The sequence below is a fragment of the Hemicordylus capensis genome, chromosome 3 (genome assembly GCF_027244095.1).
Source record: "Hemicordylus capensis ecotype Gifberg chromosome 3, rHemCap1.1.pri, whole genome shotgun sequence".
Lineage (NCBI taxonomy): Eukaryota > Metazoa > Chordata > Lepidosauria > Squamata > Cordylidae > Hemicordylus > Hemicordylus capensis.
The window spans coordinates 201,379,655-201,392,248 of NC_069659.1; the positions used below are offsets into that span (position 1 = coordinate 201,379,655).

At 54.9% G+C, this 12,594-nt stretch overlaps 1 protein-coding gene across 1 annotated transcript; it reads left to right on the forward strand.

Moving 5' to 3' along the window:
* Positions 1-4,811: 4,811 nt before the first annotated feature.
* LOC128350551 (uncharacterized) lies at positions 4,812-11,993 on the forward strand. Its single transcript, XM_053308959.1, has 11 exons — positions 4,812-5,617; positions 5,908-5,971; positions 7,589-7,677; positions 7,994-8,057; positions 8,698-8,783; positions 9,110-9,182; positions 9,546-9,631; positions 10,417-10,492; positions 11,119-11,210; positions 11,754-11,786; positions 11,975-11,993. The coding sequence occupies exons 1-11, from the start codon at positions 5,265-5,267 to the stop codon at positions 11,991-11,993; spliced, it is 1,035 nt and encodes a 344-aa protein (XP_053164934.1). The 5' UTR covers positions 4,812-5,264.
* The last annotated feature ends 601 nt before the right edge of the window (positions 11,994-12,594 follow it).

A 12,594-nucleotide genomic window follows, 5' to 3' on the forward strand; every position in this document is an offset into this window, starting at 1 on the left:
AATTTCTGTAACCAGGTATCTTCTAAAGGAACAAGAGCAGGATTGGTTAGAGAGTTGGCAACCCTGGGTGCTTGTGCCCCATGCCCACCACTAGGCCCTGAGAATTCTGCACTGGGGGTGGGGTGGGAGATGGAGGGAGGATAGAAAGGGCCAGTGCTGCCAAGTGGCACTTATGTGGAGGATGGGAATTGCCCCCTCTTGATGTAGCCTGGCTCCTCTGCTCGGAGCAAAAGCTTGACCAGTTTGAGCAGGTGAAGCCATTCCCAGCCAAAAGAGATGGGAAACTGCTTCACTAGCTTAAGCTCTGCATGTCAGGCGTCTGCTGAAGTCACAGGAGCAGGACCAGGTAGAGAGTTGGCAACCCTGCCTGTGGGTGCCTCGTGCCCACCACTGGGCCTGGGAGTTCCGCCATCCTTGTTTAGATCCAAATATGGCAGTTGCTGGGGGGGGGGGGGGGTCGTCCCCGGCCAGGAGTGTTTACCGGTTGCCATGGGGCTGGAGGTTCCGCTGCTGCCTTCAAACTGTCTGGACTCGACCGTTGGCAGGAGGACTTTCTGGCCTCTCCTGCTGCTCACGGCAAATTTCCGTCCCATTTTGACCGCAAGGGAGCGCAGAAGATGGCCTCGGGCAAGGAGTCCAGAGTGAGTGTCCACCGCCCGGCCCCAAATAGGTTCATGTGGTGGCAGGTGACCCCCAGGTGTCGGATTTGGGTCAAGGTGGAGACATTTAGGAAGCGACACTGTCCTGGCCCCTTTGGGCTGACCATGGTGGGCAGGAAGGGATTGGCCCAGCCCATCTTCACAGGGTCTTCATGGAGCACCGGCCCCTCATCGATGGGTCAGCCCCCCCTCCTCCTCCAGGACCTCTTCCAGCAAGGAAGCACAGAGTGGAGCCACCTGCAGAGAGCTGGAGAAGGAGCTCCTGACCTCTCTGAGCTGCTGCCCAATATAGGGGTTTCTCATTGTCTGGAAACACACCAGCAGGGATTCAAACCAACAGCCTCCTGCTCTCTAGGCAGGTTGCTTCCTTGCTGGGCCATTAGGTGGCTTTAAAAAAACATTGGTCATTCTTGGGAGCTGCCGGGTATGCCTGCATTGGATGCTCCAAAGGGGTCAGGCTCGGGAACACTTTAAGTCTCCAGCAACACCCCTGCAGAGAGGCCTTCTCCCTCCCTCCCTCTTTGGATCGATGGTGATGATGACCTCCTTGTTTTGGAAGGCCTCTTCCTCGGTAGCTTAGAATGAGAAAATACGAGTTTCATTGTTTGTAAGCCTCTTTGATATTGTTAAGCTAAAACTAGGATATAAAAGAAATGAAACGTTGTGGAGGGGGATGGAGGGGAGGTAGAAACGGCAAGATGTGCCAAGTGGCACTTTGTGGAGGATGGGAATTGCCCCCTCTTGATGTAGCCTGGCTCCTCTGCTCGGAGCAAAAGCTTGACCAGTTTGAGCAGGTGAAGCCATTCCTAGCCGAAAGGGATGGGAAACGGATTCACTAGCTTAAGCACTGAATGTCAGGCGTCTGCTGATGTCACAGGAGCAGGACCAGATAGAGAGTTGGCAACCCTGCAGATGTTGGTGCCTCGTGCCCACCACTGGGCCTGGGAGTTCCGCCATCCTTGTTTAGATCCAAATATGGCAGTTGCTGGGGGGGGGGTCCTCGGCCGGGAGTGTTTACCGGTCGCCATGGGGCTGGAGGTTCCGCTGCTGCCTTCAAACTGTCTGGACTCGACCGTTGGCAGGAGGACTTTCTGGCCTCTCCTGCTGCTCACGGCAAATTTCCGTCCCATTTTGGCCGCGAGGGAGTGCAGAGCAAGGCCTCGGGCAAGGAGTCCAGAGTGAGTGTCCACCGCCCGGCCCCAAATAGGTTCATGTGGTGGCAGGTGACCCCCAGGGGTCAGATCTGGGTCAAGGTGGAGACATTTAGGAAGTCCCTCTTGGCCCCTTTGGGCTGACCCATGTGGGCATGAATGAACTGGCCCAGGGCACCTTCACTGGGTCTTCATGGAGCACAAGCCCCCCATGGATGGCTCAGAGCTCCCTCAGCCCCCTCCCTCCTCCAGGACCTCTATCTTCCCGCGAGGAAGCACAGAATGGAGCCACCTGTACAGAGCAGGGGAAGGACTCCTGGCCTCTCCGAGCTCCCGGCAGGCAGCTTCCCCCTTCAGAAGTCACAGGAGCAGGATGAGTTAGAGAGGGGGCACCTTCCCAAGTGGTGAGACTCTCCTATTGAGCAGGGGGGGAGCAACTGGCCCTCTCCAGCCCCAGCACAGCATCCCTCCCGTGGTGTTGCTGCCATCGGCTTGAGGTTTCTTTTTGGACTGAGAGCCCTTTGGGGACAGGACATCATCTCATTCAGGTGTTCTCGGTTCCTTTCTCTGTGCCTGTCATCCGCTTGGAGTCTTTTGGTTGGAGAGTGGTCTAGAAATATGCGTAGCCGCAGAAGTCCTTGCTTAGATTCAAAAAGTGGCCGTTGCTGAGCTGTATCCCAGGGCTGGGTATCTTGACCTGGTTGCCATGGCGCTGGGGTTCCGACGATCCTGATGGGGATGGAGGTTCCGCTGCTGCCCTGGGAGCCTCTGGACCGGACTGGTGACAGGAGGGCGTTGCGGTCTCTCCTGCTGCTCATGCCAAAGGTTGTCCATTTGGGGCCACCAGGGAGTGCTGAACGTGGCCTCCTCTGGCAAGGGGATCAGCGGGAGGGCTCACCACCCTGCCTCAAACAGGGTCAATGGGGGGGGGGCGACCACCAAAGTTCTCAAAGCGGTTTGGGTCATGGTGAGAAATCTTGGAAGTGAGTCCCTCCTGGTCCCTTTGGGCTGACCCCGGTGTGTCTGAACAGACTGGCCCAGCCCATCCTCACTCCTGCTCTCCTCTCTCCTGGACAGGACAAGGGAGAAGGAGGCCCCTTACTCCGCGGCGTGGGCAGCCTTGATGGGGCTACTCCTGTGGCTCCACTCAGGTACGTTCTCCTGCTCCTCCTGGGTTATCCGGGCCCAGTCTTGATTGGTGGCACCATGGATTTGAAGACCACTTGGGACCCTTTCAAGAAACATGGCCCCGGCCAGGGTTTCATAAGTTGCCCCCCCCCAAAGAGGTCCCTGTTCACAAGAAGCACCAGACAGAAAGGAATGACAGCAAGGGCAGGCCAAGGGGTCTCCAAAGCCCATCAGTCTGAACTACCTGGGCTTTGGGGGAGGCTCCAGGGGTTCAGGCACAGGAGGCGAGGCAGGGCTCTCATGCACATGGAGCTCTCTAGGGTTTCCAATGGGGAAGGTTCCCCTAGCCTGCTCTGCCAGGACTGGGGGGCTGAGAGGCCCCATGGGCTGGTGTGCCTGGCCCACCATTTCTCAGTGCCTGGATTCCAGGTGAGCCCTGCAGCCACCCAGAGCGGGAGACTGGAGCCAGGGTGTGGCTGGCTGCTTCTTCAGGGCTGGATCCCCTGGTGCCTCCTTGAGTGGCAGCAGGGGAAAGGGAGCAGTTGGGGTGGGGAGCAGTGGAAGCCCCTCTGGGGGGCAGAGGAGGAGGTCGTGGCAGCCCCTCGGAACAGGTGGTGCTGAGTCAGACCATTGCTCTACTCGCTTCATGGTGGTCTACTCTGACCAGCAGCCACTCTCCAAGCCCCAACCAGGGGAGCTGAGACGTTTTAGAGGTTTTCACACTAGGCGACATACAGGGGTGCAGCAAGGTTGGAGTGGGCCCAGAGACCAGATTTTAAAATAGGGCCCCCCTCAAAGTCCAGGGCCTCCGCACACCCCAGGCCCCCAAGGATTTAAGTCTGATATTTCAAAATAAGTATGCTGCCTGGAAATACATTTCACTGAATGCACACACACAAACACTTCACAATATATAGTGATAAACATTGAGAACTATATATTTGTGCTACATTTAATGCCCAGAACACTCTAGAAACACTAATTATTAAAATGGGACCCTCGCTGCAGATTAGCAAAGGAGACTTTCAACCATGCAGGGTGAGCCTATGTATGTTTTCTCAGAATTTTGAACAAATTCGGTAATGTTTGATTGCAGGAGGTTTTTCACAGGAGGCTTTTAAAGCCCTTTAACAGACATCTCCTGTGGAATGGAGGTGCTGCATTCCCATGTTGGCCAGATTGACCCTGAAGTCCCTGCGAGTTCTTGGGGAGCAGTTCACACACACACAAAATAAAATAAAATAAAATAAAATAAAATAAATGCACCACACATGCTTCACAGTTCTCACTCAGACTTTCTGGGTTGTAAAACAACTTGAGCATCAGTGCATTTATGAATGAACTAGTATTTTTTAGCCCGTTAAAATAATGGGCACTAGAACCTTTTTTCTTATTTTTGGTTTCCTTTTTTCCTTCTCCCTCTCTCTCGCCCTCCTTTCCTTCCTTCCTCTCTCTCTCTCTCTCTCTCTCTCTCTCTCTCTCTCTCATTCCTTCCTTTTCTCTCCCTCTTTCTCTCTTTCTTTTCCTTCCTTTCTTCTATCTCCCTCTCCCTCCTTGCGGTTTTCTTTCTCTTTTCGAGAGTGCCACCGAGGCCGCGGGCGGCTGGGTGGCCGGGCCTACAGTGCCGCCGTCGCTGTGGGCGGCTAGGTGGAGAGTTCCGCTGCCGCCGCCGCAAAGAGTTCTCCCCGGTTCCCGCTTGTTCTCTGTTATCCCGGTTCCCGCTTGCTCTCCCTCGCCGCTACCGCCTCTGCCCTCCCCGGCTCCCACTTGTTCTCTGTTATCCCGGTTCCCGCTTGCTCTCCCTCGCCGCTGCCGCCTCTGCCCTCCCCGGCTCCCGCTTGTTCTCTGTTATCCCGGTTCCCGCTTGCTCTCCCTCGCCGCTGCCGCCTCTGCCCTCCCCGGTTCCTGCTTGTTCTCTGTTATCCCGGTTCCCGCTTGCTCTCCCTCGCCGCTGCCGCCTCTGCCCACCCCGGCTCCCACTTTTTCTCCTTCCCCGCTTCTTCTTCTTTTGACCAGGGAGACAACATGGCCACCCGTGTCCCTGCGGCCGTATCTTTCTCGGGCGCTCTGAGCATGCACTCTGCGCATGCCCAGAATGCCCAAGAAAGACATGGGCGCAGAGACATGGGCGCACACTTTAGCTCTTTGAATGAATGAATGAATGAATAAATATAATATTGTTTGTTCCAGAAGTTTTTAAAATTTTCTGCCATGAAACAAGCCACTTATAGGGCTTTTTTTTTAAGCCAGCAAAATTTCCAAGCTGTTTTAAATTAAATATTCAGAGACTTCTCAGTCTCTCCCCCCCCCCCCATATCAAAGCCCTATGGCAAGCAGATCCCTATATATGGGCGGGGGGGGGGGTGGCGGTGACCACAAAAAGGAGTTCAGGTTCTACCTGGCAAATGCTGGGCTGGGCGGAGGGTCTGCTGCAGAGAGCTCTGGGGGCCACCCTGCCTGCCTGCCTGCCTGCCTGCCTCCTTGCTTGCTTGGGGCCTCCCTCCATGTCTACTCCAGTTCAGGCTTCACTGGGGCCTACACGGAGGCCTCCCTGCAAGCCTCGCCCACCCGCCGGTCAGCTGAGAGGCGCCCGGGAGAAAAGCAGCTCTTGGCAGGCAGCTGGTCTGGTGCCTCGATTGCCGGCCAGGAGGACAAGCAGGAGAGAGGCGGGCAAGCAGGGCAAGTGGCCGAGGGGACCTGGGGCTGGGCAGGGGGCAATGGGGAGTCATGCGAGGAGTCTCTGGGGCCCCCAGGCAACCGCCTCCCCTTGCCTAATAGTAGTTACACCCCTGGCGATATATCAGTTAGATTAAACTAAACAAAGTCCATGAATGTTGCAGGGAGGGGGAGGGTTCTTGCCTCCACGCCCTGCCACGAGGCATCCGGCTGTCCGTTGTTGGAAACGGGGTACTCGGGGTCCCTTCGACACACTCACTCCCTTGTGTCTTTTGTCTTTTTTCTCCTCTCAGTGACTTCCAGCCACAGGAGATTAACGAACAGCGCTCCGTGACCGAAACCAGCAAATGGTCACTGGTAAGGGATGGAAATCCAGTCCGTACATGGCAGGGCTGGGAGGGGGTGGGAGAGACCCCATTTGAAGCGAGTCTAGAGGGAGTGCGGGAGACCCAGTCTGAGCAGGTGGGAGGAACGTTTTGAGAACTTGTCTTGCAAAGCCATAGGCTTCGAAATTTGCAGTGGTAGTAGCCGTGAATTGGGTGGGTGGGATGAGTGACCATCGGGGCTCAACTACAAGTCACTCGTGCCAAGGTGGACGCCCCTCCCTATGGAGGAAGTAGCATGGGAAATTGGGGGATGGGAAGTGCTGAGTGGGAAGAGGGGTGTCTCTACCTGCCTTCCACCCCTCGCTTCTTCATTCCGCTCTCCTGCCCCAAATCACTCCCTCCCCGCAGGGTTCCAGACTGATTTTCTTCTGGACTACCAAGCACAAAACATGTCCAGAAAGGGAGCAGTCTGGAGGGGAACTAGAGTGGGGAAGTCTTCCTTGGGGCAGATTGGGCACTCCTTCCCCTCTGCCCCTGCTCGGCTCCACATCACCCCCTTTCCGGCTTGGCTTAGCATGTAGTTGAGCATCAGAAGGGCCCTCAAAAGACGAGGCTGCATCAGACGGCCAGTAGCTCTTCCCAGCAAAGAGGCAAACCTAGCTAGGCTTCTCTGATCTAAAAGCACCTCCCCTGAATGTGAAACCATAGTGTCCCTTACAGCAAGAGGCCTGACTCTCATCCGGGATCCTGTGACTCCAAATGGTCTAATACCTAGGATCTCACCCAACTCCCCAGGAATGGGGGGTGGGGGGGGGAGGCTGATCTCTGGGCTTCAGTAGATTTTGGGGTTTGGTTCCTCTCTGAGCATTTATTTTTTGAATGAATGGAAACGGATACCATTCCTATGTGTTTCCATTCGCTCTGACACAATGGCACCCATGAAATAAATGGCCATGAAAGTGTGTCCAGTTTGTAGGTCCCATTCGCTGACATTGGTTTTAGGACTGGCTTCTTGTGGTGTACCTGGGCTCCCACTCAAGGCCGGTCGATCTCTATCGGAGACCGAAGGGGCAGCCATCTCTTCCCCAAAGGCATTGCCCTCCATTCTGCCACCCATGACATTCTGGCAGGGCAGGGCCTTGTTTTTTAAGGAAGGTCCCACGCGCTGGAGCTTCCATTCAGACCCGGTACTTCAGGAAGGATGCACTCTCTTTGTGGTGGGGAAAGAGAAACCAAAACCAATGAGTGCAAAAATAGACTAAAATAAACACACACACGCACACACATACACATATATAAATCAGCTGAATGAAAAGAAAATATGAAGACAAAAATTTTAAAAAATCAAGTTTCAATGAGATAGCTATAGATATATATTGCAAGACTCTAAATAGTAGCTTAGATGCATCATCAAGAAAAGCAATATGAGAACAGGAAGTGTCTCTTTTAGTCAGCAATGCAACTGCAGGGGCCCAGTTCTGTGGGGGAGCGTCCCCAGCACCGTTTTGAGGTGCAAAGGAGCCACTTTCTGCTTTAAGCGCATCTGTTAAGGTCCCTTTGAAGGAGGTGTGACGTTTGGCTCCCAGACGCCCTGGAAAGATCAAGTGGGCGTCAGAGCACCCATTCCTCTCTCCTCTCTCCTTCACAGAAGTCATTCTCGGACGGCTCCAGGATCCAGCATGTCAAGAGTGGGAACGGGATCCTGGATGAAGCGGTTGCCAGCAGTTCCCAGAGGAGGTAGAGTTTCTTCTTGAAATGTTGTGTAGGGAAGATTTTCTGTCCCACAGCCGGCCTGGATCTGGGATGGATCCAGTGCAGCTGACTGGCAAGAGGTGCAGGACCTACAGAAATGATGTCTTCATACATTTTGTAGAAGAATTCAGTCCTAGAAGATGTGGTGGTGATGTCCACTAGCTTGAAGGTCACAGGGGACAGCTTCCTGGAGGCATTCGGCTGTCCCCTATTGGAGGCAGAGTGCTGGGCTAGATGCATCTTTGGTCTGACCCAGCAAGGCTTTTCCGAGGTACTCATGCCATTTTATTTCTTCCTGCAGTGTCTTCACGGTTGAGGACGATGGGTGGTTCCTGCAGACCATTGCCACCGCATGGTCTTGTGAGGTAAGGACACCATTCCTGTCACTTTTGTGGATGGGATGGTTGAGGAGTGAGGGGAGATTGCATCTCCCAAACTATAAATACCAGGGGGTCCCATTCGCATTTGTTTCCATTCCCCATGAAAGGAATGCAGAAAAAAATGGCAAGAAATGACAACAAGAAATTAGCATTTAATTCTAGAGCTCCTATGCACTGACCTTTCTGTTAAGGACTGCTTTCTTTGGGTAAAGAAAGAGATCTCAGAGACCTACCTGACATGCTGTCTTCGGACCAGAGCTCCAGAGTGCAGCCAACTGATTCCAATGTCCATTTTGAAGGGTGGCGGCTATTTTGAAGGGTGGTGGCCAATTTGTTGACCACAGCAAAACTCATATCACAGTGGAGGTTCATTGTTGGGCAAACCATGAAAGAAAATGGCCACAAGCATGTGGTGGCTGTGCCCTGGCACTCCCAATAACAGTTAATGTTAGAGCACATTGTTTATTTTTTTTAATAAGACTTTTTAATTTAAAAATCAAAATAATCTAAAGAAATAAACATGAATTCAAAGAAAATGAAGGGAGAAAACCTAAACCCCAAGGCCCTAGGGAGATCAGAGTGAGCACAACTTCACGCATTGCTCTCCTTTTTCTCTCATTTGCAGGGTGCCGACATCGAAGAGGCCGAGATCCCAGAGGTCAACACAAGGGATCAGGAGCTGGACGTGGAGAGTTTCATCAGTTCCCAGAGGTACTAGCTGGAGGGGCAGATCCAGAGCTCATGGAAGCAGAAGACTTTCCTTAAGAGCCCATCCTGGGGCTGGGGGAGGTGGTTAGTTTAGCAAGAAGCCGGGGGTGGGCAGAAGCTCTGAGCATCTTGGAGAGTTGTTTGTCTCCTCCTCTTTCCACAAGGGGACAGGGGTCTCCATGCCCAGCCTGTGGGCTTCCTGCAGGCATCTGGCTGTCCACTCCTGGAAACAGGGTGCTGGGCTGCATGTCTCATTCTTCTCATCAAGCAGAGCTCTTTCTAAGCACTGCTCTTCTGATCTCACGTGTCTTCTTTCTTTCTTTTCTTAGCGTCCAGAGGCCAAGCACCGTACAGAGGAGGCTGCACAACGCTGCTGCTGACGAAGAGCCATCCCTTGGAGAGGTCAGAAAGCATCAACATCCAGTCCCTCCCTTGGAAGGACTGAGGGTTGGGCTTGTGGGTCCCCCGTGTTGCCCAGGAGTAGAGAGAATGTGGAATGGCTCCAGTTTGAGAAGCTGCAGGGTGGGTGGCCACCTTCTGACAAGAGTTTGCTTAAACCTCCGAAATGGCCATGCTGTGGTGCAGAATTGGCCTCCCCTGTAGCTCTTCTGGGACATCAAAGGTCCACTTCCGGCCCACTTCCTGTATCCAGCTCACCTGGCGATGTCCGCTGGGAGGTGCCCGGCTGGCCTTTTCCCTGCTGAAGCCTGGAAAGCTCAACGCGAGGGCCAGAGCAGCCATTTCTCCCTCCTCTCTCCTTCACAGAGTTCTTCCTTCCCGGGGGCCGAGACTCCGCAAGCCAGCGTGGAGGACGAGGGGTCGGAAGGGGACGGTGACACCAGTTCCCCCAGGTACCTTTCTCAGCTGAAGGGCAGCTCCTGGGATCATAGAGGCAGATCAACTTCCCTGGGAGCCTGGGGTGGGGCGTCGCTATAATTGAGCGAAAGGGTCCAAAGAACACGGGCCCCCAGCTCCCAAGGGCCCTCCAGCTCCATCCCTCCCTATTTCCTTCATTATCTCCCTCACTCCGGGGGGCCGCCAGAGAGAGGGATGAACACGGGCCCCCTCTCCCCCAGCTACGCCCCTGAGCGTCTCAGTTTAGCCAAAAGAAGCCTGCAGGGTGAGATGAGCGTTTCTGAAAGGCCTGAGCACCTTGGAGGGGTATTTCCCTAACCCCCCTCACTGCACGAGGACAGGAGCTCAACACAAGGAGTAGACTGGCATTGGGTGCAGCACAGAGCCCAGAAAATGCATTTTCTCCCTCTCACCCCACACACCACACATTGAAAGCTATGGAATTCACAACCCCAGGATGGGCTTTTGGCCACTAGGTCCAGCAAATGATTAGACACGTTCATGGAGGAGAAGCCAATTGCAGACTATTACCCATGATAGCCAAGGAACTTCAGAATCTGCAGGGGTGTGTGTGTGTGTGTGTGTGTGTGTGTGTGTGTGTGTGTGTGTGTGTGAATAAACACATTTTGATGCCACATATAACCAGGTCTCAAGTGGTTCACAACCAACTAAATAGGCATCTGGCTGTCCACTGTTGGGCTACACGTGTCTTTCACCTGACCCACAGGGCTCTTGGCATGCATGGATGTTCTTATGCCCCGTCTCTCCTTTCTTCTCTCAGAGTCCCAAAGCCAAAGAAGTGGCTAATCAAGAGGCTGCTGAACACTGAAGTAGTAGAAGACTCATCCTCGGCAGAGGTCAGGAATGCTCATCCATTTTTTCAGGTGGATGGGCTCTGGGTTGTGTGTGTGTGTGTCCCCTGTTCCCCGATAGGAGACAGAACCTGGAACAGTTCCAGTTCTAGATGCCGCAGGGTGGGAGGGATTTGGATGAGTGGGGTGGGAAGAAAATGCAGGGCTCCCGTTGAGGCACTGGGAAGGGGTTGGAAATGCGGTGGAAGGCTCTTCTGGGCAGAGATGCCAAATGCCTTTGTTCTAAGAGGCACGTCTGGTTTTAGAGCATGGCTGCACAACCTTGGGCCTCCTGCAGATGTTGGCCTACAACTCCCATAATCCCCGACTATGGGCCACTGTGGCTGGGGATGATGGGAGTTGTAGTCCAACCATGTCTGGAGGGCCGAAGTTGTGCAGCCCTGTTTTAGAGGGTCATCCGTTCATTGGAACCCTCAGTGCCCCTTACAGCATGATGGATGACCCCAAACTACCTGCTCCTCTGGAAAGTGTGGTCAAGCCCTACTCAGCAGGAACAGGGTGCTGCCTGGACTCAACGCTAAGTCCCTTGGGCTTAGTTCCTCCTCTCAGAAGCCTCGCAAGGTCAATGCAAGCCCTGGAACAATCCCATTTCTCTTCTCTCTCCTCCCCAGTGCTCCTCTACGGACGAGGACGACACCATGTATGAGGTGAGCAGCATCGAGGACGAGGTGTGGGACTCTCCACCGGCCCCCGGTTCGGCCAGGTAGCTACCCTCCTCTCAGCTGAAGGGCCTTAGGAGCCAGTAGGGAGCGGGGGGGGGGGGGGGGCTTTTAGCGTAGCCAGCAGAAGGCTGCAGGGGACAGGGGCAGCTCCCCCATGTCTGAGCCCCACAGAGGGATGTTTCCTCCTCCTTGCCCTCTGAGGACTCTGGAGGGGGAGTTCACCTGAGGAAGCCGATTGGCAGCAGGTGCGAGACAGACACCAGCAAGTCTATTGCTGGCTGTTAGCAGAGGGAGCTCCGAGACCCCCATGCTGTTGGCATGATGGGGTGTTTTCGGGAGAAGGAGCAGGGGAGGGCTCCTGTCTCGATGCCCTCTCTGAACACTTCCCAGGGCTTCTCAGTGGGGCACGAAAGGCTGGACTTGGGAGATCTCTGGCCTGGTGAAGTTCCCCTGCCAGCCACCTCCCAAGGGAGGCGAGATCCTTGCTCAGCATCTCTTTGGGTGCTCGTGTTCTTCTCCAGCTGGCTGCCATCTCCAACAGGACAGACCTTTGAGCAGCTTTTCTCTCTCCTCTCCTCTCTCAGGAACATTGGCGGCGGCGAAGAAGGAAGAGGACAGCTGGCCCCAGACTGGTTCTCCTCGGTCCATCTGGGAGAGGTAAGGGGCAGAAACCAAGGGTGACTTCCCTCCACCCCTCCGCCCTTCCTTTCCTGCACTACGCAGCATGGCGGCTTGGATGGCAGCCACTGTTTACACGGGAGGCGGGGACTTGCCCTTCCCCCTTGGGGATGTCTTTCCCTTGCAGTGGACCTCATGCTCCCTGAGCCAGAGGCAGCACCCTCCAGGCCCAGATGTGCGTGCAGACACCCATGGCACTGGCCTGGCCCCGGGGATTCTCCTGACCCATAACTGTCCCTCGGACTGTGTGCTGAGGCCCGGCCCTCCCCTTCTCCTCAGGGGAGAGCAACAAAGAAGATCGGGGACGTCATCCGGTGCGTGGAGTATGCCAGTGAGGTGGAGGAGAGGTTCCCCGAACTCCTGGTGGGCCTGGTGAACAAGATCCTCACCGGCCTGCAGAACACCACCGAGGGAGTGGGGAACCGGGAGAGCCAAGACCTGCCTCCTGAGTAAGTCATGGCGCTGGGGAAAGCGAGGCCAGCAAGTCCTCCTTCCAGCACTCTGGGAGGACAGGCTAGGGCCATTTGTCCCATGTCCCACTCTGATGGGTGAGGAGCATTTCTGGCCTGTTGGGGTGACTCTGGCACGGTGGTCCCCTCCCTCAGCTACACAGAGGAGACCCCAGAATTTGCAGCCCTCTTGGATCTGCAGAGAGCCTTAAACTGTGTCTGCAGTGTTAAAAAACCAGCTGTGGGGAAAGTCACTTCACCCCTGTGGTCTCCCTCCCATGGTCCAAGACAGTCCCTC